The sequence below is a fragment of the Anolis carolinensis genome, chromosome 1, assembly GCF_035594765.1.
Source record: "Anolis carolinensis isolate JA03-04 chromosome 1, rAnoCar3.1.pri, whole genome shotgun sequence".
Lineage (NCBI taxonomy): Eukaryota > Metazoa > Chordata > Lepidosauria > Squamata > Dactyloidae > Anolis > Anolis carolinensis.
The window spans coordinates 302,060,858-302,088,070 of record NC_085841.1 but is presented as its reverse complement, the minus strand read 5'-3'; the positions used below and the strand labels follow the sequence as shown (position 1 = coordinate 302,088,070).

General features: G+C 36.9%; 1 protein-coding gene across 10 annotated transcripts in view; it reads left to right on the top strand.

The window, feature by feature from the left end:
- phf21a (PHD finger protein 21A) overlaps positions 1-27,213 on the top strand; it is a 176,057-nt gene that overhangs the window by 59,635 nt on the left and 89,209 nt on the right. For all 10 annotated transcript variants that reach the window (XM_062967934.1, XM_062967938.1, XM_062967933.1 and 7 more), the window contains exon 5: positions 105-170. In XM_062967934.1, the coding sequence (XP_062824004.1) occupies positions 105-170 (66 nt within the window). The remainder of the gene's footprint in view (positions 1-104; positions 171-27,213) is intronic.

Here is a 27,213-nt window from a genome sequence, read left to right as displayed (position 1 = left end):
TGTTAGAACCTAGAGGTGTTTTATAGCATACTTTTGCTTAAGTTGCCCTACTACTGTTCTGTGTTAAGAGGTGGAATAGATTTCTCACATTTTTCCCCACTCAGAATGCTGATTTGAAGAAGCAACTTCATGAACTTCAAGCCAAAATCACAGCTTTGAGTGAGAAACAGGTAGGAAAACTTGGCATATTTTTAACACATGTTCTAAAGATATGTCTCCTCCAAGCTACCAAGACAACTGCTAAATCTTTCCTTGTGTGAAAATAAGTGTGGGCAGTCATCGCTTTGGATCTGGTTGGATGCATTTAGCAAAGCAAGGAAATGTGTTCAACACACTAGTAATGGATAAAGCACAGTTTATCTAGACCTAGAAACAGGCACTGACACTTCAACGATTTAAGGTAGATAATTCTGTAAACCTCATAGTAATCTGAATGTTTAATTCACATCCACACAGATAAGAGTGTTTTTCCCCCACAGTCATGTTTAGCCTTGCAGAATTCAAACAGATCTAAACATAGAAAGCAAGCATTGTACAACATTGTCTCCTAGAAACAGATAAATTGCTGTGAGTATCTGGATGAGAAACAACCCAGACCACTGTCTAAACAGAAAGGAAGTGGAAAACAGCTATCTTGAAACCCTTCCACTTGCATCAGCAAATAAGGTTGTGAAGTATTCTGTTCATGAAAGGAAGAAGACTCATTCCGGCAACATTGGCATTTGGGATTTTCTAAAAGAGGCAGAATTCACATGAGTTTAAAACCATTGTTACCTCATATGCATGAGGTTTGTTTGTATACAGGCTTCCAAATTACTTTGCTGTGGTATTGCATTCATTTCGTATTGCAGTAGGTTTACTACATGGTGTAGCAGCTGCCTCCCTTGTAATAGATATCTCTTATAAGAAATGTATAATATATATATGCCATGTTTAAGAAGACCCCAAGTAATGGCAACAGGAAGATGTAATTGGAATGGGAGAATCAGTCCTAAAACTAGGAGTGTAGTGTTTCAAAAGAAATTTTCAACTGGGAGTTCTTCTCTTCCCTTTTTGCTACTACTGTTTAAGACAGAGTGTAGTTTTAGTCAGTTTGAAACACACAGAAGTACTTGTGGATTATTTTACAACTCAGATTACTAGAAGAGATGCTTCCCACCCAGCATATGGATCTATGCAGAACTCTCAGTGATGGAAACCAGTCCAAAATAGAGAATGCAGATCTTAGTACCGAGTCACCTGGAATGAAGCTCACCAGGTGATGTCGTGTTACGTACCCATGATACCAAAATGCATAATGTCTCCCCAAACATCTGAGCGGCATGCCAGATTCCTTTGACCTTTCCAGTTAAATTTTCTAGTGGTGCTTGTAGGTTCTCAACAGTGAAGTTCATCAAAATACATTTATCATCTGCCATGACAGATGAAAAGCTTACATCATTTGTTATGATACAGCAGGATTACTCAAAATCCTGATCTCTCTGCCCTTGTACTACACTTTGCAGAATCCAAAGCACAAAAATCTATGTTATCAGAAGTGCAGAAGTGGGTTTTATTTTTATTTATGGTAAGCATTCTTTGATTTAGAATGTTCTTTACCAATTGAAATTAAAACATGGATATTTTTACAGCTGTTCTGCCAAATGCGACTGATGCAAAACTTAAATGTCATTGGTCATTTTGACAAGCTAGATAGGTATCAACCACAATGAATGTAGCATTTGAATTGAGAATTGGATTAATTACTTGAAACAGCAATTTCGTTTATCATTGCAGTGAGATATTTTGGATTTGTTATGAACTTGTGTAAAGTGGACAAGAGAGGTTGTATTTTTAAAATACTGATCAACCTCAGACAACCTATGTCTACAACAGCATTTATTTATTTATTTATTTGCAGTATTTATATTCCGCCCTTCTCACCCCGAAGGGGACTCAGGGCGGATCACATTACACATATAAGGCAAACATTCAATGCCTTAACATAGAACAAAGACAAAGACAAACGCAGGCTCCGAGCTGTCCTCAAACTCATGACCTCTTGGTCAGAGTGATTTGTTGCAGCTGGCCGCAGCTGGCTGCTCACCAGCCTGCACCACAGCCCGGGCCTAATTACAATGTTTTAAGTGCTTGCAGTGCTTAGTAATGTTGTGTCATAGTGAAGTTGAGTTCCACTGGTTTTTGCCTAGTGCAAGTGACATCAAACCAGAAATTGGAAGGGGAATTGCATCTAATCTTGCAGAAAGCTTAGATATTTGGTTTTTCCCAGTTCAGCTAATTACCAATAGCAAACTTTTTTAAAAATGCATCAACATTTTAAAAAATGCCTAGTTATTCCTGAGGACATTTTACTGCTGACTGTTCAAAAGTTGCCTGATCTCTTACTGGGAGCCTGAGGTATTGTCCCTGTTGTTATGGATTTTATCAAATTCTGCGTACTTAGAAATACAGCATTGTGATTCTTTCTTTTTAGGAAGAACTTGATAGTAGAGATAGTCCATGAATGGTGTATTGTGTATAGTTGTATTTCATGACTTTCTAGCAGTGTTAGTATGAGGCTGGAGCACATGTGTAATTTTGTTCTCATTCCTTTGTGAGAACAAAGTACAGTAAATGTGAGATAAGATGCATGCTCCAGACCTTGCCTTCTCTGTTCTACCCAGTTCTCCTAGACTTAGCACTGCTGTCTCCAACTCAGTTTCATTGCATTGCCATATTTTACATGCTGTGGAGCCAGTGTCTTTGTAATAATGCTTTGTAGCTGATAGGGTTTGTTTGTTTATTTTTTTAAAAAAAAATTAAGATGTTTTAAAAGAAAGAAATCCTTTCCAGGTAATTTACAAGTAAAATCAGTAATAGAAAAAATTTCAAGTAACACTGAACTAGATATGGATTTTTCTTACGTTGTTGTTGATTTACAGTTACTACTCAATAGACAATTGAACTGAAGCAGGTTCTGATTGTCTCCACTTGCTTTTCATGCTGCTGTTCCTTCCTTTCATTCTCTAGTGGTGATAAACGTAGTATTTCAGGGCACTGTGAGGACTGAGAGATTCTGTGGCCCATAATGTATGTATTGACATGGCCCTCCTCCTTTATATATTTCCTATCTACATTATTCAGAACGACTGTATAATTCTCAGAGATAAATCAGAGAATAACTTAAGCAATTGTTTCCCCTGTCCAGTTGTCGGTGATAATACTTATGATTCAAGAAAAGGATACTTAAACTTTCCTTCTGCTGATATTCAGCAACAAAATGAAGTATCTTGGGAGACAGTGAAATATCCTAACTGTGGGGTCCCTCCCTGTAGGTGAAGAGGGAGGGAGACAGACAGAAGGAGCTCATACTTCTATATGTGTGTACATATATACATATGTGACAGGTGCAGTGGTTTCTTTATGATGGTGGAATCAATAGATAGATTGTTATAGCACTTTAAAAATAGATAATATACTTTCTCACATTTAGTGTTGAATAGTACATTTAATAAATTTAATATGACATGGCATGTTGATAGGGACAATATGCACTGTGGCTCTGAAATGGAGTAAAATGAAAAGGGACTCCACAATCTTTTTTTTTTTTTAATCTGCTTCAGGCAATAGTTGAAAACAAACTGATTTAAACTATGTCACGTTCACTATGGCCTGAAGCCAATACTTAGTGGCATTAGATGGAATATGATTGAAATATGAATGTTAAACTTGTCCTCACTGAATCTTAGCAGTATAAAGTAATGCATGGAACTTTGTGTGCCATTTCAGTTTATCTTATTTTTATTCATATTTTATTTGAATCTCCATCTTTGTTTTCTGATTCTTGTTGGCTCTTTGCTTGTGGCTAACATTCACTCCCAAAATTTAGAGAAGCTACAGCTTTAATGTGTTGTTCTGGTTGGAGTAGGAATTTTCCAACTTTGAAAATGCAGAGAGATATTTGACTGATCAGTGTGACAGCAAACAGTTAGTTGTATGTGAAAGCCAAATCAAGTCAGTTTTTGGTGAATTGTCCTCTGAAGTCAGCATAATGATGTATGTGTCAGTAAATTCTTTAGCTTGCTCAGTGGGCCTCTGATACTTCCAGAGCAATTTTGATGTAATGCCAATAGATGAGTCATTTTAACTATTTTGTATGTTGAAGCAGGGAAAGAAGGTTATATGTAGATGATGAGGCTGTGGGGTGTGTTACAATAGTAAAGTTTGTATTTTGATAATAAGAATAAGTTTAGTAATAACACAAAACATGTTGTAGCTACGCAGCAGTATTGTATAATGGATTGTTGCAGCTTGGTGTTTCCTTTTCCAGAAGGAAATTTTTATCTGTGTAAATTGGAAGAAAAAGCCAGCCATTTTGAATGTGCGTGTGTTTGTTTGTGTGTGTGTGCATGTATGTATGAATATATATATGTGTATGTGTGTGTATATATATAGATAGATAGAGTTAGTTAGTTAGTTTCTGGTATTTATGTGAAAGCTGTTAATAACTGAAGAAGCCAGAATATAAAAAAGATTATCCTATTTGATGTCTTGCATCACAGTAACTCTTGGTTTCCAGTTTCCACCTTGCTTTAATGTAAGCAGACTGGTACACCCTTGGCAGGATATATAAGCTAACGTTGGATCAGAGTCTAATCTAAGCATTGTTGTTGCGTTCCATTTTTCGTCATGTGATTGATTTGTTCTGTAATAAACAGTAAGATGAATGTAGATATGTAGAACTAAATATTTGTACTTTACCTTTGGAACTTTTGAACTGATAGTTTGTCACATAGAAAGTATGAAGGTCAATGATCAAAACTGTATCTTCATTCTAAGTTTCAAAACTTTTTTTTTAAGATGTCCTACCAAAAATATGGACTAAGATGGCTAGTGGGTTAAGCACTTAAATGATTTCACAGCCATGCAGTAATCATGTGTTGAGAAGAAGTCTTATTTTAGTAGATAAAGCTATGAAATTAAGAGTAGTTTTTCTTGTTGTCCTTTTTTATTTTAAACACTCATCTGCAAAATATGCTAGGGAATGGTGGGAAGAGGATAATGTTTGTATAAGAGATCTCTTTTCTGATATGGACTTTCCTTTCCTTTGGTGCTTATGGCAACTTTACATGGGCTGACTTTTAACAGAATAGGTTTTTTTCCCCAGACAACAATACTTAAATTACTAGCTAGAGGGACTCATTACTCTCAGTTACTGTTATAAAAAAGTGAGGAAACAATGACTTTTTCTCTTCTTATTTATGATTCCTAGAGAATGCAAAACAAAATAACTTGTTTGGGACAGGAAGCAGAGGAAAGGTTGCATGCTATAGAAAGCCTCCATATAAGGTTTCCTTTTCTTGGTTTTCTTTCTATGTAAACAAGACTGGATAATAGAGGAGTCACTTTTTATTTAACAACAATTTTGAGATTTGATACTGGTACCTCGAGAACATCTTTACAAATCCGAAAACTCTTTTCAGTGAGGGCATTTGCAGGAAAGTTTTGGTATGGGCTTAGGATAATAGAATCTGTTCTAAACTTCAGGATATAAATTATTTATTTTGCTTCATTTTGAGAGGATAAAAGCTTGACTAAGTCAAACTTCTCCCATTGCAGGCAGTCCTTTACCAATAATTAATACAGATTAATTCTATAACAAAGCATAACAGCTAACTTGTGTAAAATTTCCTTTTTTTGCATCTTGTAGAAACTTACTGGTTGTTAGTTGTTAATCCTATGCTGCTTTTAGTACTGTGTTTCAGTGACAAAACACAATTGAAAGCAAATAGCATACCATTTTGTAACTCCTGCTTTTAAGCGGTCAGCATATGAGCCTCATTGAAGTAAAGATTGCCATACTTTCAACAGAATATTATAGGGAGAGAAACACTTTTCATTTGTGAAGTATTTACATTTGTGCTTAGCTTCACAGTCATCCTATGAAATGGGCTCCTGCTGTTTTTATCTTGTGGAGATACAAAATGGAAACAGAAAGGTAGTGATTTCACTAAAATTGCACAGTGAGTTTAACAGGGGTTGGACTCAGAGACCTATCTCAATGATGGAACTTCAGCTTTCTAAGCAATAAAATATATTGGATTGAAAGGTCCTGTACATCTTCAGAATGCATACTTAGTAAAGTTTAGTTCCTACCTGGTTTTCAAAGCACAAGGCTTTACACTAGATAAATCAGTTATTTTCTACAAGCGTCGAAGAATGACACACATTTAGGCGCTTTCAAAGAAGTAGCTGTGTTAGTCTCTTGCAGCATACAAAGGAAGAAAGAAAGAGGTGGAGAAAAATAAACGTCGGAGCATCTCTTAAGATTAACTGGTTTTTATTAACACTTTTGGGAAATTGGGACCGTTTAGCCTAGAGAAAAGTATTTAGTGATACTGAGAGATGCTATGATGGTGATATTTAACAGAGGGACTATGATGAAGAAAGCCGTGAGTTGGACGACATAGTACTTGGGATCACTACCAACTCTACAGTTCTGTGATCACTTCTGAAGTACTCAATTTAAGCCTAATTACAAAGATAGCAATACAGCTATATACTAAAACCACTATGTTGGAATTTTATTCCTTATCCCTTGTATATTAGGCAGCTTCCGTAATATTGTTTGCTATTAAAACAACATTATTGTGTGCAAAGGAGCCCCTGGTAATGCAACAGATTGAACCACTGAGCTGCTGAACTTGCTGATCCAAAGGTCAGTGGTTTGAATCCGGGGAGCGGGGTGAGCTCCCGCTGTTAGCCTCAGCCTCTGCCAACCTAGCTGTTTGAAAACATGCAAATGTGAGTAGATCAATGGGTACCACTTCAGCAGGAAGGTAACGGCGCTCCATGCAGTCATGCCGTTGGAGGTGTCTACGAACAACACAAGCTCTTCGGCCTAAAAATGGAGATGAGCACCAACCCCCAGAGTCAGACACGAGTAGACTTTACCTTTACCTATTGTGAGTAAAAGTGACATGAGAATGTTAGTTAATGTGTATTTGGACCACCTATATAATATGACCACAGAATAACCAGTATTCACAATACATTTCTTGTGCTCGGACAGTGCACAAAATACACTGACAAAATTTTATTGGAAATACCATGTTTGAATTCAAGTTCATTGAAACAGTCAAACCAAAAGAAGCATTAAAATAATAAAAATGAGTACAGAAACTGAAAAGTCATCTCAGATGAGGTGGTTGAAATAACTGGATGGGTTTATCTTTATCAAAACTATAAAGAATCTAGAAATATACGGGAGACATGTCAAAAGTCATGACAAGTGGCGGCACTGTCCCAACTAGAGAAGACCCATTCAATTATTTGTTAAGAAGTAGAGAAATCTAATGAATTCAAGCTCTCTAGTCAGGACTAAATAAGAAATTGGGCCAGTATATGTTTTTTCCCGCACTCCTTTCAGATTCTGTTAGAAAATTTAAAAAGGAGTGCAGTTATTTCACTTAGTTTCAACAACTGCCTAATGTCTTAAAAAGCTAAGAGTTGCATTACAGTGAGTTGATACTTGCTATTCTTCCTTTTCATCAAGGTCATTTTTTCTTATTAAAATTCTGCTTTTGGGACCAGAAATTCTCAGATGCTTCCCAACAAGGAATTGATCTGTTCTTCATTTCCTCCTCTTCTTCTTTAAGGGAAAGGATGTGTTTAAATGAATTTTAGAATAACTGATTAGATATTAAATACCATCATGATAAATGGTGCATTTCTTCTAATACTGTTACTTGGACAGAGTACCCATCAAGGTAAATGTGGCACATGGGTTCCTCGTCTGCTGTTATCTTTTGTCAATGATTGTTATTTAAACTTCAAATACTCTGCATTGAAATGGTCTTTACTTGTCAGACAGGAAAACTGTTGTATGAGATGTATTTTACAGTCAGGACAGTTATTTTATTAAGAGCTTACAACTGGGTAGACATATGTAGAATTAAGCTGTATTTTTATGCTTTGTGCCAAAAGGTCCAAATTGCTAAGAATTGCACATGTGATCTTTCCATATTGCAAGAATTGGTGGCAAAGAAAGACTCCTGGAAATAATAAAAATCTGGTTTGTATTTGAGATAAAGAAAAGTGTTTCTGAGGGGTTTTTAAAATCATAGTTTTGAAGGTACATATTTGGAGCCCCAATGGCGCAGTGGGTTAAACCGTTAAATTGCTGAACATTCTGACCGAAAGGTCAGCGGTTCAAATCTGGGGAATGGTGTGAGCTCCCACTGTTAGCCCCAGCTTCTGCCAACCTAGGAGTTCGAAAACATGCAAATTGAGTAGATCAATAAGTACCGCTCCGGCGGGAAGATTCGGCGCTCCATGCAGTCATGCTGGCCACATGACCTTGGAGGTCTCTACGGACAATGCTGGCTCTTCGGCTTAGAAATGGAAATGAGCACCACGACTAGACTTAATTTCAGGGAAAACCTTTACCTTTACTTATTTGTTGAACTCGACTTTATCCTACCAAGGAAGCAAGAGCAATATTTATTGGATTTAGGTCTATAAGGAACAATGCCATCTGTAGTATTATTTCTTTTCTTTGATTTTGTGGAAGAGGTTGACCATCACTTGATGGGTGAAAAAAAGGAGAAAAATAGAAATTGCATGTTTTCAAAAGTTTAATTTAATTGTTACTGGCCTGTACATATTTTTTCACAACTATGTTTAGACTTACTTTATGGACCTCTGAGTATATAAACATATTAAATAAATTATGGAACCTGATACAATATAGATACAACTTTCTACCTAGACAACTGATGCTGGGAGCAGGGGCTTACCCATGGCTTGTTACTGCCTTGTGCTTTAGGCATTTGTTCTGGGCTATCCTTTGGTTATATCTGATGTAGCTAGTGAGAAAATAAAAGTTCTCCTTTGATTTGCACCCATGTTGTTCCCTCTCCTTGCACCATCATTGTTGTTCTGCAAGGGTACAGTTTAAATACCGTGAAGGGATCTTTTTGTCTGCTAGGTATGACTGGTTTTCTGCACCCAGGCAGAACACATTGTCAGGATTATTTATTTCAGAAATTAAGATTGCTGGTTTCCTTTTCCTTTCGCCATTAACAGGGTTGTGTCTCCAAATTCAGTATGCTGTGCCAAAATACTACCCAACATTCTTCAAAGTCTTTCAGCAGAGTCATGTACTGTCTTTACTGAAAAATCTACTTCAAAGATGTGTTTCTACATGAGAACAAAAAAAAAGATACAAAAATAACATCTAAACTTTCAAAAATTATTTACAAAGAGTCATGTTTTAGAAAGTGTGCTTTGGACATAATGCAGATACTAATGAATAACTTAGTTCATTTTGCCAAAAGATTATGAATACTTAATAAATCATCTATAATGGATTATCTTAGAACAAATATTCTGTGATAACCTTATGGCCTTTAGTGCTGCAACTTTTTGAGCCAAGGTGTCAAAAAAGTTCCATAAATGGCCTGTCTTTGAACTATGCTTTGAAATTGTAACTACAGGTTGAGCCTCCCTTATCCAGAAATTGGAAAACTTTCAAAACCCGAAAATCTTTATGCTAATTACCTGCTTCTATCTTCAAGGCAGAGGTCACAACACTCCTGCCCATTTACCTTGCAGATTCTCCATTTCTTTCTTTTTTTGCCACCAATGTTCTGCTTCTGCATTCAAGACTGCAACTGCCCATTTGCTTCTTAAACCTCATTTGCTCTTCAACCCTGCTGCATCTCATGCACAACACAAATAGTGACCCAACAAGAAATTAGTCTCGAGTCAGGCTGAGAATCTGAAAGACGAACAAGCAACAGCACTGCAGACACCACCTCAAAGATGGGAATGGGCAGCTGGTGGTTTGGTTTCCTGCCATTTCACAGATCTTCAGTCTTTCTCTAGCTTCATACACAACACTAATAATGTAGTGGGAGATAAACGCAAGCATGTCCACAATAGACACATGTGCAGGCTGAATGCAAGATATCTCATTGTTGATATGCAAACGTAGTATTGCAAAGTAAAAAAAAAAAATCAGAAATATAGAATACTTCTCAATTATTTCGGAGAAGGGATACCCAGCCTGTTGTTTAGGATGCAGCTCGGAAATTATAGACTAGGAATTTTATGCTCATAGTGTGCCCATGCTAAACAAAGTGCAATATCTCCAATCTGTTTCTAGACCCTATTCAAAGGGCTGGAAGAAACATTTAAGGACTTCTCAGCTAATGACTAGGCACTTAAAGAACAGCTTATCTATACAGATATCTATTCATTTCAGAAAGAAACAATTCTTGGGTATGGTGCTCCAATTGTGGAACACTCTCTCTAGGAAGCGTCACCTTGTGCAGGTGTTATGTAAAGACCTCATTATTTTCTGAGCTTTGTTTAATGTAAAAGCTCAGAAAAAGAATGATATTCTGTGCAGTTTGTGCAGTTTATGACTTTTAGCTTGACTTCTATATGTTTATTTTAATTGTCTTGTTATGTGCCTTGGGGATATTAAGTAAGACAGCTTTATAAAGCACTTCTGTGTGGAGCAGATTTAAATGAAAAAGGCTGATAAAAATACAGAGGACTAATAATTCCCATGTTTGCTAATATTCTGTAACATGCCTTTTTACCTTTGGATATTTTGTGTTTTGGTAGATGCTAGTCTCTGAACTCTTATACTTTATTTGTATAGGGTCCATTACATCAAAGTGACATAACTGAATTGAAACTATCAGATTTGTGTGTGTAAATCTCAAGGAGAGTACGGCCCTGAATGGTTGGGATGAGTTAAAAAAAACTTCTTTTAACACCTGATGTACTTACTTACTTACTTAGGTGATCTCTCGTAGTTCGAGGATGATTGTCTTCCATTTCTAGTGTCTTAGGGGTGGGTTCTTAGATGGCTGAAGAGACCTATTCTTGATCTGCATGTTCTCCCGCAGTGAGGACATCGGTTTCCAGGTGGAAGGCGGTCCCGGTCAGGGTGGCTTGATGGGCCTTCCTCTTGGCACGTTTCTCCTTTAAACCCTCCATTCGTGCCTCTTCGAACTTCGCAGCACTGCTTGTCACAGCTGACCTCCAATTAGAGCGCTCAAGGGCCAGGGCTTCCCAATTGTCAGTGTCTATGCCAAAGTTTTTAAGGTTGGCTTTAAGCCCATCTTTAAATCTCTTTTCCTACCCACCAACATTACATTTCCCATTCTTGAGTTTGGAGTAGAGTAGCTGCTTTGGGAGACAGTGATCGGGCATTCGGACAATGTGGCCTGTCCAGTGGAGTTGACGGCGTAGGAGTATCGCTTCAATGCTGGTGGTCTTTGCTTCTTCCAGCACACTGACATTTGTCTGCCTGTCTTCCCAAGAGATTTGCAGGATTTTTCTGAGGCAACGCTGATGGAAACGCTCCAGGAAATGAGTGTGATGTCTGTAGACCGTCCACGTTTCGCAGGTGTAGAGCAGGGTTGGGAGGACAATGGCTTTATAAACAAGCACCTTGATATCTCTATGGATATCCCGATCCTCAAACACTCTGCTTCATTCCATCATGTCTCCTTTACCATCACATGGGAGCACCCCCCCCCCCCCCAAGGTCTAACTGCCATTCTAGACCGGAATGAAGAAGGTGGGGCCAGGAAGACATCTTTCCACCATGTCTCCTTTACCATCAGATGAGAGCAGTCACCCCCCCCCCCCCAAGGTCTAACTGCCATTCTAGACCAGAATGAAGAAGGTGGGGCCAGGAAGACATCTTTCCACCATGTTTCCTTTACTATCAGATGGGAGCACTACCCCCCCCCCCCAGGTCTAACTGCCATTCTAGACCAGGATGAAGAAGGCGGGGCCAGGAAGACATCTTTCCACCATGTCCCCTTTACTATCAGATGGGAGCACTACCCCCCCCCCCCCCAGGTCTAACTGCCATTCTAGACCAGAATGAAGAAGGTGGGGCCAAGAAGACATCTTTCCACCATGTCTCCTGTATCAATTTAACGATATAATAATATATAATAATATTATACTATACTAATATTATAATATATTGTATATATATGTAATATTAATAATATTATTATGTAATACAATGTAATAACAATTATCATTCACTATTATAATTGTATATTTATATTACATGCAATATTACTAATAATATTGCAATATAATCATATAATATAATATATTGTATGTATATATACTTATAAACCATCCTGAGTACCCTTCGGGGTGAGAAGAGCAGGATATAAATGTCGCTAATAATAATAATAATAATAATAATAATAATTATTATTATTATTATTATTATTATTATTATTATTATTATTATTAGCTGGTGCCTGTTGGAAGAGCAGTTTGGTTTTCTCGATGCTCAATGAGAGGCCGAGCTTCTCGTATGCTTCTGCAAAGGTGTTTAGAGTGGCTTGTAGGTCTTCTTCTGAGTGCACACACACTGCGTTGTCATCAGCATATTGGAGTTCTATAATAGACTAGCTGTGCCCGGCCACGCGTTGCTGTTGCAAAGTATGGTGGTATGGGAAATAAAGTATTGAGGAATTGGTGGTAGTTAAGGTAAAGGGTAAAGGTTTTCCCTTGACATTAAGTCTAGTCGTGTCTGACTCTGGGGGTTGGTGCTCATCTCCATTTCTAAGCCGAAGAGCTGGCGTTGTCCGTAGACTCCTCCAAGGTCATGTGGCATGACTGCATGGAGTGCCGTTACCTTCCCGCCGGAGCAGTACCTATTCATCTACTCTCATTTGCATGTTTTCGAACTTCTGGGTTGGCAGAAGCTCGGGCTAACAGTGGGGGCTCTCTCCACTCCCCCAATTCAAACCTGTGGCCTTTTGGTCCAGAAGTTCAGCAGCTCAGCGCTTTAACACGCTGCGTAATCGGGATATTATTTCCTAAAGGTTGTGAATATACAATATTTCTGATTGGTTTTTTTTTTTGGAGGCAAGTATGAATGCTGCAATTAGGGAAAATGATTAGCATGTAATGGCCTTGCAGCTTTAAAGTCTGGCTGTTTCCTCCCTGAGTGATTTTTTTGTTGGGAGGTATTAGCTGGCCCTGATCGTTTCCTGTCTGGAATTCCCTTGTTTTCAGAGTGGTGTTCTTTGCGATATTTTATGTGCTTCTACTGTCTGTGGCCCTCAGAAAACAGAGGATTTGCCAGACTTTGATGATGGGAATACTTTGTTGGGAGGTGTTAGCTGGCCCTGATTGTTTCCTGTGTGGAATTCCCCTGTTTTCAGAGTGTTGTTCTTTATTTAGTGTTCTAAGTTTAGAGATTGTATTATTCTGTTTATTATACCACAGTAAGTTTTATATATTCCGATTTTAGTGTTTTTGAATACTTGGAGCCAGATTGTATTCATTTTCACAGTTCACAACAACACAATAATAATAATAATAATAATAATAATAATAATAATAATAGTAATAATAATACATCACACAGTCCTAGACACTTCGGAAGTGTTCGACTTGTGATTTTGTGATATGAAATCCAGCATATCTATCTTGTTTGCTGTGTCATAGTAAAATAATAATAATAGTAACAATAATGACTTCGATAATACACACTGCCTCACTCCCTTTTCAGCTTCCTTTCTGGAAGAATCATTTCTTTGGAGATGTTACCTGGCCCTGGTTGTTTCCTTTATGGAATTTCCAATTTCCCTGCTTTCAGAATGTTGTTCTTTATTACTGTCCTGGTTTTAGAGATTATATTGTTCTGTTTTATTTTACCACAGTAATTATTTCATATTACAGTAGAATCTCACTTATCCAACATTCGCTTATCCAATGTTCTGGATTATCCAACGCAGTCTGCCTTTTAGTAGTCAGTGTTTTTGTAGTCAGGGTTTTAAATTCATTGTGATATTTTGGTGGTAAATTTGTAAATACAGTAATTACTACATAGCATTACTGCACATAGAACTACTTTTTCTGTCAAATTTTGTCGTATAACATGATGTTTTGGTGCTTAATTTGTATAATCATGACCTAATTTGATGTTTAATCGGCATTTCCTGAATCCCTTTTTATTATCCAACATAGTCACTTATCCAACGTTCTGCCGGCCTGTTTATGTTGGATAAGTAAGACTCTACTGTATATTTATAATCTTATATTATCTGCTTAGAACTGGATTATATGAGGCCCCTTCTACACAGCTGTATAAAATGCACACTGAAGTGGATTATATGGCAGTGTGGAATCAAGATAATCCAGTTCAATCAGATAATATAAGATTCTAAATGGGTTATATAGCTGTGTGGAAGGACCTTGAGTCTACACTGCCATATAATCCAGTTAAAATCTGATAATCTGTGGAAGAGGCCTAACAGTGCCTGTCCCCTGGGCTGAGTAGGTTGCTAGGAGACCAAGTGGGCAGAGCTTAGCCTTGTAACTAGCAGCAATTGGATGAAAACTATTATTCCTCTCCCTGTAATTAGGACTTGATTTTTCTTTTCTTTTTGTTGTATCAACCTAGAGCCGTGGATGATGGGTTGTGTCGTCAAATTTCGAGGTTGGGGAGGCCTGTAGTTTTGTTGTTTTGTCCGCTGCCCTGATTCCATCACTCTTTTATAAATATAGATGTTGTGGTGACTTTGGTTTTGGCTTTCAGTCTGCTGAGGTTAAATAGCTTGCCATCTGCCCGGTAGATGATTTCCACTCCGTTGGGAAGCTTCCCATCAACAAGGTGAAGTATCATAGCGATGAAGATGGAAAATAAGGTAGGGGCAATAACACATCCCTGCTTGACACCCGATTCCACCTTAAATGGGTCACTTTGGGAGCCGTTGCTTTCCAAGACTGTTGCCATCATGTCATCATGGAGGAGCCAAATGATGGTCACAAATTTGTCAGGGCACCCGATTTTTTGGAGGATAGTCCAGAGAGCATTGCGATTCACTGTTTCGAATGCCTTTGCAAGATCAGTGAATGCCATGTACAGAGGTTGGTTTTGTTCCCTGCATTTTTCTTGCAGCTGTCATGCAGTGAAGATCATGTCCACTGTTCCTCTGGAGGGACAGGGATCCCATCAGATCCGCTGGCTTTGTTTTTTTTTTAATTATTATTGGCTCATGGCATTGCTGACTTCTTCCAGACTAGGCAATGCATGCGACACCTGATGTATTAAGAATTTGATCCAGTGAGAGACATCCCTGTTTTGAGCATATTTAAATAAGATTATTATTTTCTTTGAATAAAATACATAGAAGTTAACTTGACATATATTCACTAGATATCATAATAAAAGATCTATACTGACCTGACTTATATGAGCTACTGGTCTGTATGACACTCTGAAAGTAATAAATAAATAAATCCCAGATTTCCTACAGCTTCTATAATTAGTATCATTTTTATTGGATTTTTGTACCATATGCATCAGAAAGAACTTCATAAAGAGTAGGTTTGGCACTAAGCAGATAGTATTTCCTTTCCATTTTGACCTTGCATGTTTGGGAAATGAAGCAGGTTCAGTGAGGTAGAGATTGAACATCCTTTATCTGGAAATCCAAAAATCAAAATACAGGTACTTCAAAAAGTTTCCATTTGAATTATTGAGATAGTGACACTTTTGTTTTCGGATGGTTCTTGCATAATTTTTCATGCATAATTTTTTTTAAAAAAATATTGTGGATAAAAGTACTTTTAGGCCACTGTAGAAGGTGTATATGAACCATAAATGAATTTTGTGCTAGACTTGGGTCTCATCTCCAAGGTATCTCATTATTTATATTTGTGCAAATATAAATATTCCAGAATACAAACAAGCAGAACCCCAAGGCTGAAATCCCAAATTCTTTTGGTCCTAAGCATTTTGGATAAAGGATAATCAACCTATATAAAACCTGTATGTCCCACCCAATACTTCATTTGTTCATAGACTTTAAAAATCACCCTATATGTTTCATTCTTCATTTTGGTTGCATTGTGACAACAAGAACATGTTGAAAACTTGTTTGGCCAAATGAAAACATGTTAAAGTGAGTCTATGGTTACTGAAAACCCCCTCTTTTCCAAACTGAACTAATCTCAATGTGATTCATTGATCTGTACAGCCTAGGTAATGGTACTCTTTAGTTCATAGGTACACATATTTTATAAAATCTGATCCCCTCTCCAAATTAAATAGAATTTGCAATAGATTGCTGCAAAAGAAAGTACATTTGCTAAGTCTTTCAATATTCTCAGTGGAGCTGTTCTTGATGTAACTAATGGACACAATTTGTCTCTGCTTTGGAACATGTTATAAAAGAATTTGTTGATTGAGCCCGAAGGCAAGTCTCTTTTTTCCTGAACTATACATTTGGGAAGGAGTTAAATAAAAACTCCGATGAAACTGAAATGGCCATAGGGGAGAGATTGCAGAGGGAATAGAAATGTTTATTATTTTTGAGTCATCTCTTCTAAAGTTAGTTTTTCCAGTGCAGAATGTTAGTTGTGAATGTATGCAGTCTTTTAATTTGGTGCTTGTTCATAACATCTGTGAACCACTGTAGCCTCCTACTTAGAGTGCTGCCACTAAATCTCAGCTGCCCAATTGCTGCTCTAATTGCCTAGTGTTTCACAATATTGGCCCTTTAATCCCCACAGGTCTGCAATAAAGTGAAAGAAGGAACAGAACAGCATGCATACCTATCCTGCTTAATGTTTAATGCAGGATAGCCCTACAACAGTCAAGGTAGTGTATGGGATGTACCGAAGCCCTGCAACTGAGAAGGTGCCATGGATCACTTCCTTTCCCCCACTTACCACCTTAATGCCCTGAGAACAACCACCACTGAAGAGCTTTAGTTCTGAACATGTTAAGCAAATAAATAAAATCACTTGGCTTCTGCTGTTATCAGCAGCAGCACAAGTGAGCCTTGCCCTCACACCTGCACAGCATGGCTGATTAGCAATTCAAATAGATGTGATGACTAGTGGTGAGGGTATGCTGACAGTCCTAGTACTGCAGAGTTTGATGAGAGAAAATGGTAGGTAAGGAATTAGTCAAACAAAGGCCAGAGTGTTGGGTTTTTTTTTAAAGGAAATAAGTTACTTTTCTCATTACTTGGTCTTGATCCAATACTCAGTACACTGACTCACCTTGACAGTTCTAAGAAAATGCTGAAAGACAATACAAATCTGTTTTTCTCTAGTAATCTCTCTCTCTACCCCCACCCCGGCACTACACCTCTTCACAGTCCATTTGGAGATGGAGTGATCTGCTTTTTCTTTCTTCTATAGATGTATGCACATTTTCTCCCCCCCCCCCCAAAAAAAAAATCCTTGTTGAACTCTGCAACACCCCATGATCCTTTCCCACACCATTGCTCAGATTGAGTCATGGTCGTTATAGGCAAAAATAAATCTGTTCCAGCTTGTTACTGCAATCAGCCAAACAATAGTAACCAAAGTAACCCATTAGAAAAATGATTTAATACTTAGCTCTAAGAAAAAGAGTTGCTCTAGATTGGAGGGATAGCCTGTGTGTTTTTATGCCTGATGCCTGTGTTCACGAAGGCTGTGCCTGCTCTCCTATCCCTGCTTTTCATGCATTAGTTTAGAGCTCCTAGTGTCTACTTATGGCCTTATTCTGACTGTGGTACTCTGCTTGGGTCAGTTAAACAGATTAGGCTGAAAGATAGCTATATCAAAGATAGTGACTTTTAGAACAATATCTTCATTTCCTTTCGCATTTATTAATCATATTAATAACAACCAGGATAAGAAGGTAAGGCATAGTGCCAAAAACAGATACTTCCAGGTTGGATGGCAATCAACAGGTTGCTGGGGCAGAGAGGAAGACAACTACAAATAGTACTGTGGACTCAAGCTGAAGGGACAGTCACCAGGTGATGTGTTTAAAGGTGAAAGAAAAATCTGAAGCTGTAAAGCACATATTATAGGAACATGGAATGTAAGAAGCATGAATCAGGCTATAGTAAAAGCTATAGTAAAAGAAGAAATCGAATGTATAGACATTGCAATATTTGGGATGAGCGAGCTAAAGTGGGCAGGAATGGGACATTCTGAGTCAGATAATTACATAGGTAACGTTTTTATTACTCAAGACATGAAAAACTAAGAAGAAATGGGGTGACATATAGCAAAAATGTGCTTGAATCATGTAAATAAGGCTTTGGGAAAACTCATCAGTATATAATCTAAGTTTACAGAAGTAGCAGAAGAAAAAATGGAAAGAGTCTATGATAGGGTCCAAGAGAAATTTGTCCTGCTTTTGTAGCTATCTCATCTCACCTGAAACATCGGCAATTTGACATTCCCTAAATTGCATTAAACACAATTTTATTAAATTTCCATTTAATTTAAGGAGGTAAAGATGATTAATTGGTAGAACTGAGTTGGAAGGGAACTGATTACAATCTGGCCAAGCATCCTAGAAATTAATTTTGGTATTACCATTTAATTCCCCTTGGCTTGCCTTTGGATAAGCAAGCCAGTGGTAGGTTTCTAAATCTTCCATTTTGATGAAAAAGTTGTCTTTTTAGGTGTTTGGGGTTGTAGGGAGTCATGAAAAGAAAATGATTGTGTGCTCTGTTAAATGTTTTTCACATTACAAATGGTAATGGTAGTTGAAGAAGAAATACTGATTAGGGATGGGATACAAAGTGATTGAAGAATTGATTGGAAGTGATTTATTTATTTATTTATTTGCTACATTTATATGCCACCCTTCTCACCCCAAAGGGGACTCAGAGTGGCTTACAAATTCCATTCACATACAATACATTATATTATTAGCATAGTACAATACTAGCATTAAATTACTATATTGCACTATATCATTACATTGTAATATTATTAGTAATATTACATTTAATATACAATATATAATTAATATTATTAAATTGTATTATCAGTATTATATTGTAATACATTATAATATCAATATTATATGTATATACAATATATTATATTATATATTATAAATCAAGTTGTATAATATATATACTATATATATATATATATATATATATATATATATATAAAAGCATAGTAACATGCTATGCCAGTTATACATACACACACACATACACATATATATGTATATATGTACACATATATAACTAGCATAGCATGTTGCTGAGGGAGGGGCCTCCAGCTGATGCCAAAGGAGACAAGATGGAACAGTCTTCCCAGCTCCCTCTGCTCTGTCCCCAGAGTGTCAGTTGGCAATGGGAGAGGGGGCTCCAACTGATGTTGAAGGAGACAAGATGGAACTGTCTTCCCGGTTCCCTCTGCTCTTGCCCCAGAGCATCAGTTGGTGATAGGAGAGGGGCCTCCAACTGATGCCAAAGCAGACAAGATGGAACTGTCTTCCCGGTTCCCTCTGCTCTGGCCCCAGAGCGTCAGTAAAGAAGGTGGCAAGTTTTGGCTTTCCTGAAAATTTAATTTTAGAGTTTTAACAATTTCTAAATTTGTTTTGACATGCTTTTAAAAATGTTTTGAAATATTGGTCCTTCTTACAACAGAAGATCTAGCTAATCTTCATCGAACATTTTTGTGCAGTTTAAATAACATACCATAATAAGTGGTCCTTTCTACAACACGTTTTCATGTTAGACTCCATTATTTTAATCTTAAAAACATTTCCCATCTTAAATTAGAAATATAAAGAGTGTTTTAATTTTGTCAAACATTTTTTTAAAATTCAGTTAAATTACCAATTATGTAAAGGAATGTTATTTCTTCTAGTAATATTATGTTGGTTGGTGCACTAAGATCGTGTAGATCAATGGGATTAGGACATGAAGAAATGTTTAGGAAAGCATCTTTTGTCCTAGCCTTTTCCATCCATAAACTGAAATGAACATGCTTAATTTACATTCCATTCCATTTTGATTTATAGATTCTTGTGTACTCACAATGTGCTTATACATAATAACAGCACAAGAATAAAAAGTAACCGTGGGGAATCATGGCAGGTTGATTATGTGCATTACTTTTCAATATCAGAAGTACTGTCACATCATAGAATTAAGGATTTGTCTCTTCTGCCCCAGAGGACAGGACAATTTCTAATGTGCTAAAATTACAGATGCATAGATACTGATTTAATTTTAAGATAAACTTTAAGGAAAATGCTTGGACAACAACATTGCAGTTGGACAGTGAAATCTTCACCCCACCAAAGTTTTTACACAAAGTCTTCACAGTCCTCTAAAGTGGTTGTTATAGTTCTGTCTTGAGCAGAATGTTAAAGTAGATCACTTACCATAGGTCGGCAAAGGAAATTCTTCTTTTTAATTTATAAATCGCAAGCTATTTCTCATGGACAGATGTATTCAAAGACTTTGGGAGCAAATATTTCTTATGAATTCTTCAGGGATCTTAGTATCCCAAAGTCATGACTAAATGGCAATAGAAGAAACCTTTGATCCCAACATCTTGTTGGACTTCATGTCACTCAGTTAGCATGACTAATGGTTGAAGATGATGGGAGTGTGGTTGCACAATATCTGAACAGCCACAATGTTCTTACCGCCTGCTGTGTGCAACGACTTTCCAATTATTTTATTGCTTGTTACATTGAATGAGTTTTGTTTTTTAAATTCCTCAGAACACATTTTTCAGGCTCTTTCCAAAAGGGGCCTCAGAGCAATATTTGAATAAATCCCCCTCGTTCCTTAGCTTCATAACCAGGGGAATGTACCCTATATACTCATAAGTCTAGAAATTATACTAAAAAAATCAATTGAAAAAAACTTTGGGTTGACTTATCTATGGGTAGATGTGAGTATTGTACCTTAACTCTTATAAAACAGGGATCACCCCCTTCTCTGAATAGGGTGGTAAAAGGAAAGAATTTAGTCCATCCTGGGAGAACCACTCTCTTCACTGTCTCACTGCTTCTGACCTTTTTAAATGCCTGAGGAAGGAAATGGCAAATGACTAGAGGCATCTGGCTCCCTGAGGTGGCATTGGTGATCCTCTACTTATCCACAGGTCATATCAAAATCCGAAAGTTAGTCCCCAAAACATAATCTCACCTTATACATGAGGTTGACCTATGCATGAGTACATATGGTACTTTGCAAGTGATGCTAATGTAACAGTGCTGCTGTGACCATTCTAATAGCATGTTGTAAGATGTAGACAGTCCTGCATTTAGATTTCATTCTCCTGTGATCTTGAAAATAACGGTAGTTCTAAATTTGGTTTGAAAGTACTCATTTTTGAAAACAAAACAGGATACCTTCTTATTGAAATGTATTATGATTTGAATAAAAAGATAAAGATAAAAAGTTGATTATTCATTTTATATGTTGCAAGAGTTGCTTAGTTGTTATGTCTCTGCTCAGATGGATTTGGATTCCACTAATCATGTACAGGGTGGGCCAAAAGTAAAAATGGGTTTCAGTATTTAATAACTCCTTTTTGCTTTTACTTTACAACACCATAACATCATATACAGTATATATAGGACATTGCGTTACATTACATGTACAGTCTTTTTTATGTAATCTAGGCAATTTTGCATCTGTTAACTACAACATTAAACTTCCCCCCCTACCTGAAATTATAACATGCTTGATAAATAAATACGCAGTTTAATATTTTAACTATAGTCTGTCTTCCCTGCTTTTAAATTATTAGGATACGGTCTCCTGAGACCGCTAACACAAACATTAATACCAAGCTTCTTGTAGGGTAGTGCAATCTATCTAGATTATCAGCACGTGAGAGTTACCGTAGGGTGACTATTTTCTTCCGTCATCCTTTTGATTTGGATTCATGCTTCATGAGGAGAAGCCTGCTGACTCATGGAAATTGGTCAGCTTTTTTGGATGACATTTTGGCCCTTTGAAGTCTGTGAATACTATCTGAGGCCTAGGAAATTGTTTGGCAGTACTGTACTCATTTACTTATGCCTGTGCCAATGCTGTTGTTAGAGACAAATTTAAACTTGCTATAATTTCATTTGCATGAGTGTAATAATTTAGGAACTCTTATTTCATCTATCCCCCTTTGGACAAAGGTCTTTGTCCCCAGTGATATACTGGTGGCAGTCTGCAGAAAACAAAATCAAGACTTTGTGGTACCCTCAACTAATTCAGTTGGAGTAGCAGTGTTGCAATATCCTTGTTTTATTTTGACCAAAAAATGGCATAAGTAATTTGTGTTATGTAGACAACCATGGAAGCAGATAACCTGTTTGCTCTGACAAAAGTATGTGAGATAAAGAATGTAGGTTAACAACTGTTTTCACAGGCATTTTAAACCTTTTACTCACTAAGCTGTTCCGGTTCAGAATTTGTTTTTCATGAAAAGTTATGTTCCGTAATTAGCCTTAACACTGTCATATATAAGAACACAGTCATGTGAGAGAGGAATATTCATGCACTGTTTCAGCAAGGGGAGTTCCCATTTAGAGTTTTAAATGTTATCACCAGCATTTTACATTAAGACTGGAAGCATATTGGTAACCAGTTCAACTACTTTAATTCAACAGTTTCAATGTAATGTTCTGGTCAGCACTGTAATTTGCTACAAATCATGCAAAATTAAAGAGAAAGTATTGTGGAAGCAACATTAAAATCTCCCATTTGGACTAATTATGAGCAGAGAGCTTTTAGTTTGCTTGTGCAATTTTTAGTAAAAAGTTCTTATTTTGTTTTCCCCCCCACGATTCTAATAAATTTGACTTGCAACAAGCCAGCATAATTTGATGTTTATCTGCTTACAGCATGTTCTTGTCATCTGCATAGACTATCTGGGATAAAGTAAACTCTGATCAGTAACCTGAACATGCATATGAGTCTGGTTGTTTTCTATCATTTGTCGCAAACAGTTTTCCTGTTTATACAAGTTTACCAATGTAATCTTGTATAAAGTGATATTAATTATGCAAGTAATATATACAGTAAGGTAGTATTGATCTGTTGAGTGGACATTTGGAAATGAAAAATCCTTTAATGAATAAGATTGTAATAAATACTGGATTGATGTAGTAACTAACATAATAATTTGTTGATTTTTCTTGTGGCCAAAAGAAGAAGAAAATATGCCATTGTGATAAGAAGTTCATGCACTTCAGCATTCAATAGGGTTGCAAGGACAAAATGCTTAATCATAGCTTTTGAGTGCTGAAAATATAAAATTCCACACTTGTTTTTTCTTTACTGTTTTTACATTTTTAGGTTGAATCTGTTTGTTATTGGTTCATGCAACTGTTAAATAAAGAGTTCAATTCAGACAGTCCAGGTTTTTGTGGTTTCAAATGGCAGAGAAGAAAATGACTACTCAGGTGCATTTATAAGGAGAAGCTTTGCGGTTGGCTGTGTCTGAGCGCTGAATTATAATGCAGAATGCTTAATTCATAACTTGATGTTGTAGACCTGTAAATCTGTCTATACACTAACAGCACAAAAAGTGGCAGATTGGTGTAGGATTTGATTTGACTAATAATAAAAACAAATGTAATTGTGTTTGTTGTAGATATTATATATATTACAGCAAAATAAAAGGAGTATACGGCAATTGTTACCATGAAAGAAATCGGAGAGAGCATGGAAAGTGAAGTGGTGGAAGACAGCTGCTCTTGCTGCCTGGATTGGCAGCCTATTTATAATCATGTAGCCTGTTAACTGAATTACCATGCTGTAACAATGTCAATAGGAATGGTTGCTACATACTACCATTATTTTGATTATTGAAGAAAGACATACCTTAGCAGAAAATAGACTCCTTCGACAAAAACATATTTCTGAACTTCTAAATATGTAAGTTATTAATCTAATGCTTTTCTTTACAAGACCTAAGCAATTTAATGGTGATGCTCATGTGAAAGCAGTGAACTATAAAATGATGTGTTCTCCTTTTTTACTAAACACTTTTTGAAAGATTGTTGATTGCTGATATTTTTTAATAGTTAAACGCTCTCTAATTAAAATTCTTCTAAGTATTAATGCTTTTAATACAATTCATTTTGTTTTATTTTTAATTTATAATACAAATGCATTACCAGAAAGAACTTTCAATGCTTAGGAATGAATTTGACTTCAAGCACAAAGTAGCTGCACACAACAACATCCTGCGGAAACTTACTGGCAGCGCATGGGGTGCAGACCCACAAGTAATAAGAACATCAGCCCTGGCCTTGTCTTTCTCAACTGCTGAGTACGCTTGTCCTGTTTGGCACAAGTCTGCCCATGCGAAGCAGGTGGACATAGCACTGAACGAAACTGCAGAATCACAGGATGCCTTAAACCTACACCTGTTGATAAACTCTACAAGTTGCCTGCCATTGCCCCTCCTGACGTGCGATGGGAAGTTGCTGCTAATGGTGAAAGAAATAAGGTTGAACATTGTGAAAGCCACCCATTGCATGATTATCAGCCCCCTACCACCAGACTCAAATCTAGGAAGGACTTCATGAGAACCACCACTCCTCTTGATGTTCCTCCAGCAACATCAAGAGTATCCCTCTGGGCAGCTAAACCAGGCAATTCCAACTGGATGGCCCGCCATGAGGGGGCAAACCAAGAATGGACAACTTTGAAGTTCCTGAACAGACTGAGAAGCGGAGTGGGAAGATCAAAAGACAACTTGGCAAGGTGGCACTACCTGGAGGAATCCTCCACCTTGTGTGACTGTGGAGCAGAACAAACAACTCCGCACATGTATGCTTGCCCACAATGCCCTGCCTCAAGCACAGAGTAGGAGTTGTTCGAAGCCACGGACAATGCAGTCGCTGTTGCCCACTTTTGGTCTAAAACTATTTAGCTGCTTGTGATTTCCTTTATTTTATCACTTTTAAACTTATTTATTATGCAATGCTTTTGACACGAAATAAATAAAAAATTGACTTCTCAAAGTTTTCCAGTTAAATATATACTATTTTACACTTTATCACAAATTGGATTTTGGAAGAGAGAAGCATTTGTGTTTGCTTGTTTCGCCAAATGCATGGATAGATATGTAAAATCAAAGAATGGATGGGGGGAGCTTCAGCTAACTGCTCTAATCTGTTCTTAAGCTCTGTGTTGGAGTAAAAGTATTTATAATACAAACCAAAACATGTAATGTGCACAGATCTATAATGATATCCCTGTTCAAGTAGAGAGATTAAAATTAAGTGCTGTCAGGAAACACAGGTTTGTCAAAGTGATTTTAAATAAGGTTAGCCAAAACTGTGTTATGATGTCATCTGTAATTTTGATGCACTGACTTTGTTGTATTGGAAGTAGTATTTAAAAAATTGTGTGTCTTTTATTTGTGTTTTCCATGTTATTCCAGTTATTTGAATAAAAGTTTTTATAGCACTGAATTGGAGCCATTTATTTTATGAAGAAATGGCTAATATATTTATTAAAAAAATTATACCCTGCTAGGTTTCATTGCATTTGGATATTGCTTCTAATGGCTTCCAAATAAACCAGAACATGTACGCCAAATTTAAACCAAAGTTTCATATTCAAGCTTGTTTGAAAGCCATTAAACACAGATCTGTTGTAATGGGAAACTATAGAGTTTCTCCTCATGATAAATGGTTGCACAAAGCTAATTTATAGCTAGGTTTATTGAGATGAGATTTGACCAACAGAATGCAGTCTGAGTGATTTTAAACTGAACATAACCAAGATTAGCTGTAATTTGGATGAGTTTGGTTGATGAAACACACTGTAATTAATCAAAAACAGGCAAAAGTTTCAGATTTTGTATAGTCATCACAAGGAGTGGTTTTGCATTGGGTCTGAACCAGTCCAGCTTAGTAATAGCCATATTTTCTGAGAGTTTGCTTGCTTGTTTCCATCCAAAACTGATTAAGCATTGTCCTCTTTATTATTAAAAAGTCAAGCAGTCTTTCAAAGACATTATTTTAGAGAGAGAACAATCAAACTTAAAATAGCAGTACATTGTGGTAGTAGTGGTGTGCCCATTATCATGTCTTCCACTGTTGTGTGAGTATGTTGCAGGTATACAATATGTGACCAGACAAAATCTAGTATAAATCTAGTTCAAAAATTGTGCAGTTTTTGAAGATCACAGGGTATGGTAGAGGAAAAGATGTTGCTCTTTACTAGCGAAGCCTCAGATATTTCTTACTGCTTTCTCATTGTTACTGTGTTCTTTCCAAATTGCATATTCAGTCTGAGTCGCTTCTTGCTGTGGATGTTTGGAATATGTTGTGCAGAGCATGCAGTAGTAGTGAGGCTATGACAAATCATGCTCCTGTTTTACTGCTGGCAGACTGTTAACACAAGATTTGCATGTCAGCATGTCTGCTATTCATATTGCCAATAAGTGTTTACTTACTTCAATGGCCACTTACTTGTTAAAAGCTGAATCTAAAATAAGTGGCCATTTATGCTGGAGAGCAATTCAGTCAGTTCAGTACATGCTAAATCATTTTCTTTATTCAATGGGAAGGATTACAATTCAGTTTGCTTTTGAGATGCTGTATAAATTAGAAGTGTTGCATAGTTTGCATATTTACTTACCTTATTTAATAACACATGTTCTTGAATAACAGCTGATTTGAATTTCCTGTAACTTTCTTAGCTGAAATGCTGGGCTTATCTGAGAGTGCATGAAACAGACGTCTCCTCTATATAAGCCATTTAAATGATCTCTTTCTACATTGAGAAAAAGTTATAATAAACCCCTCCTTGTCCCTGCACTTGCATTGCACTGCATATCTTGGAGAGCCTTCAGCAATGAAAATATCCTATTAAAGGTTTAATCTGAGCCATTAAAGACATGCTGATTCTGCAGGGAAACATATAGCTGTGCCACCACTCAGACCCATTTAAGGTTACATCAACAGTTTCCTTTAAAGTAGGAAATTATTTGTAATCAGGGAACTATAGAAACTAGAACTGCAGTATATGTATATTATGAATGTTGAGGAAAGCATCTGTTACTTAGGTGGCCTTTGTTTTTCCACCATTTCATGTGTTTTGCTTGAGAGTGCCCCTTTAAAGCTTTAAGAACTTAGTTTGACTGATGGTTTAGATGACAGAAGGAATCACACAAATAGTTTATAGAAATAATGTACATACTACCAGTTTGAGTCTTCAAACACTCACGGATCTGGAATAAAATCATGCCACTGACGTGCAAGAGAAGGGTATCAGCAGACCAAAAGTTTGCAAATACGGAGAAAAAAAGATTTAAGGGGGAAAGTGCAGAAAGGAATGTGGGAGGATAAATTTGAAACAGCCTCACAATAACTCTGTGATATAGAATAGATGCTGTCTTGTTGTGCCAAATTTGATGTAATCTGGAATAAAATGGAGT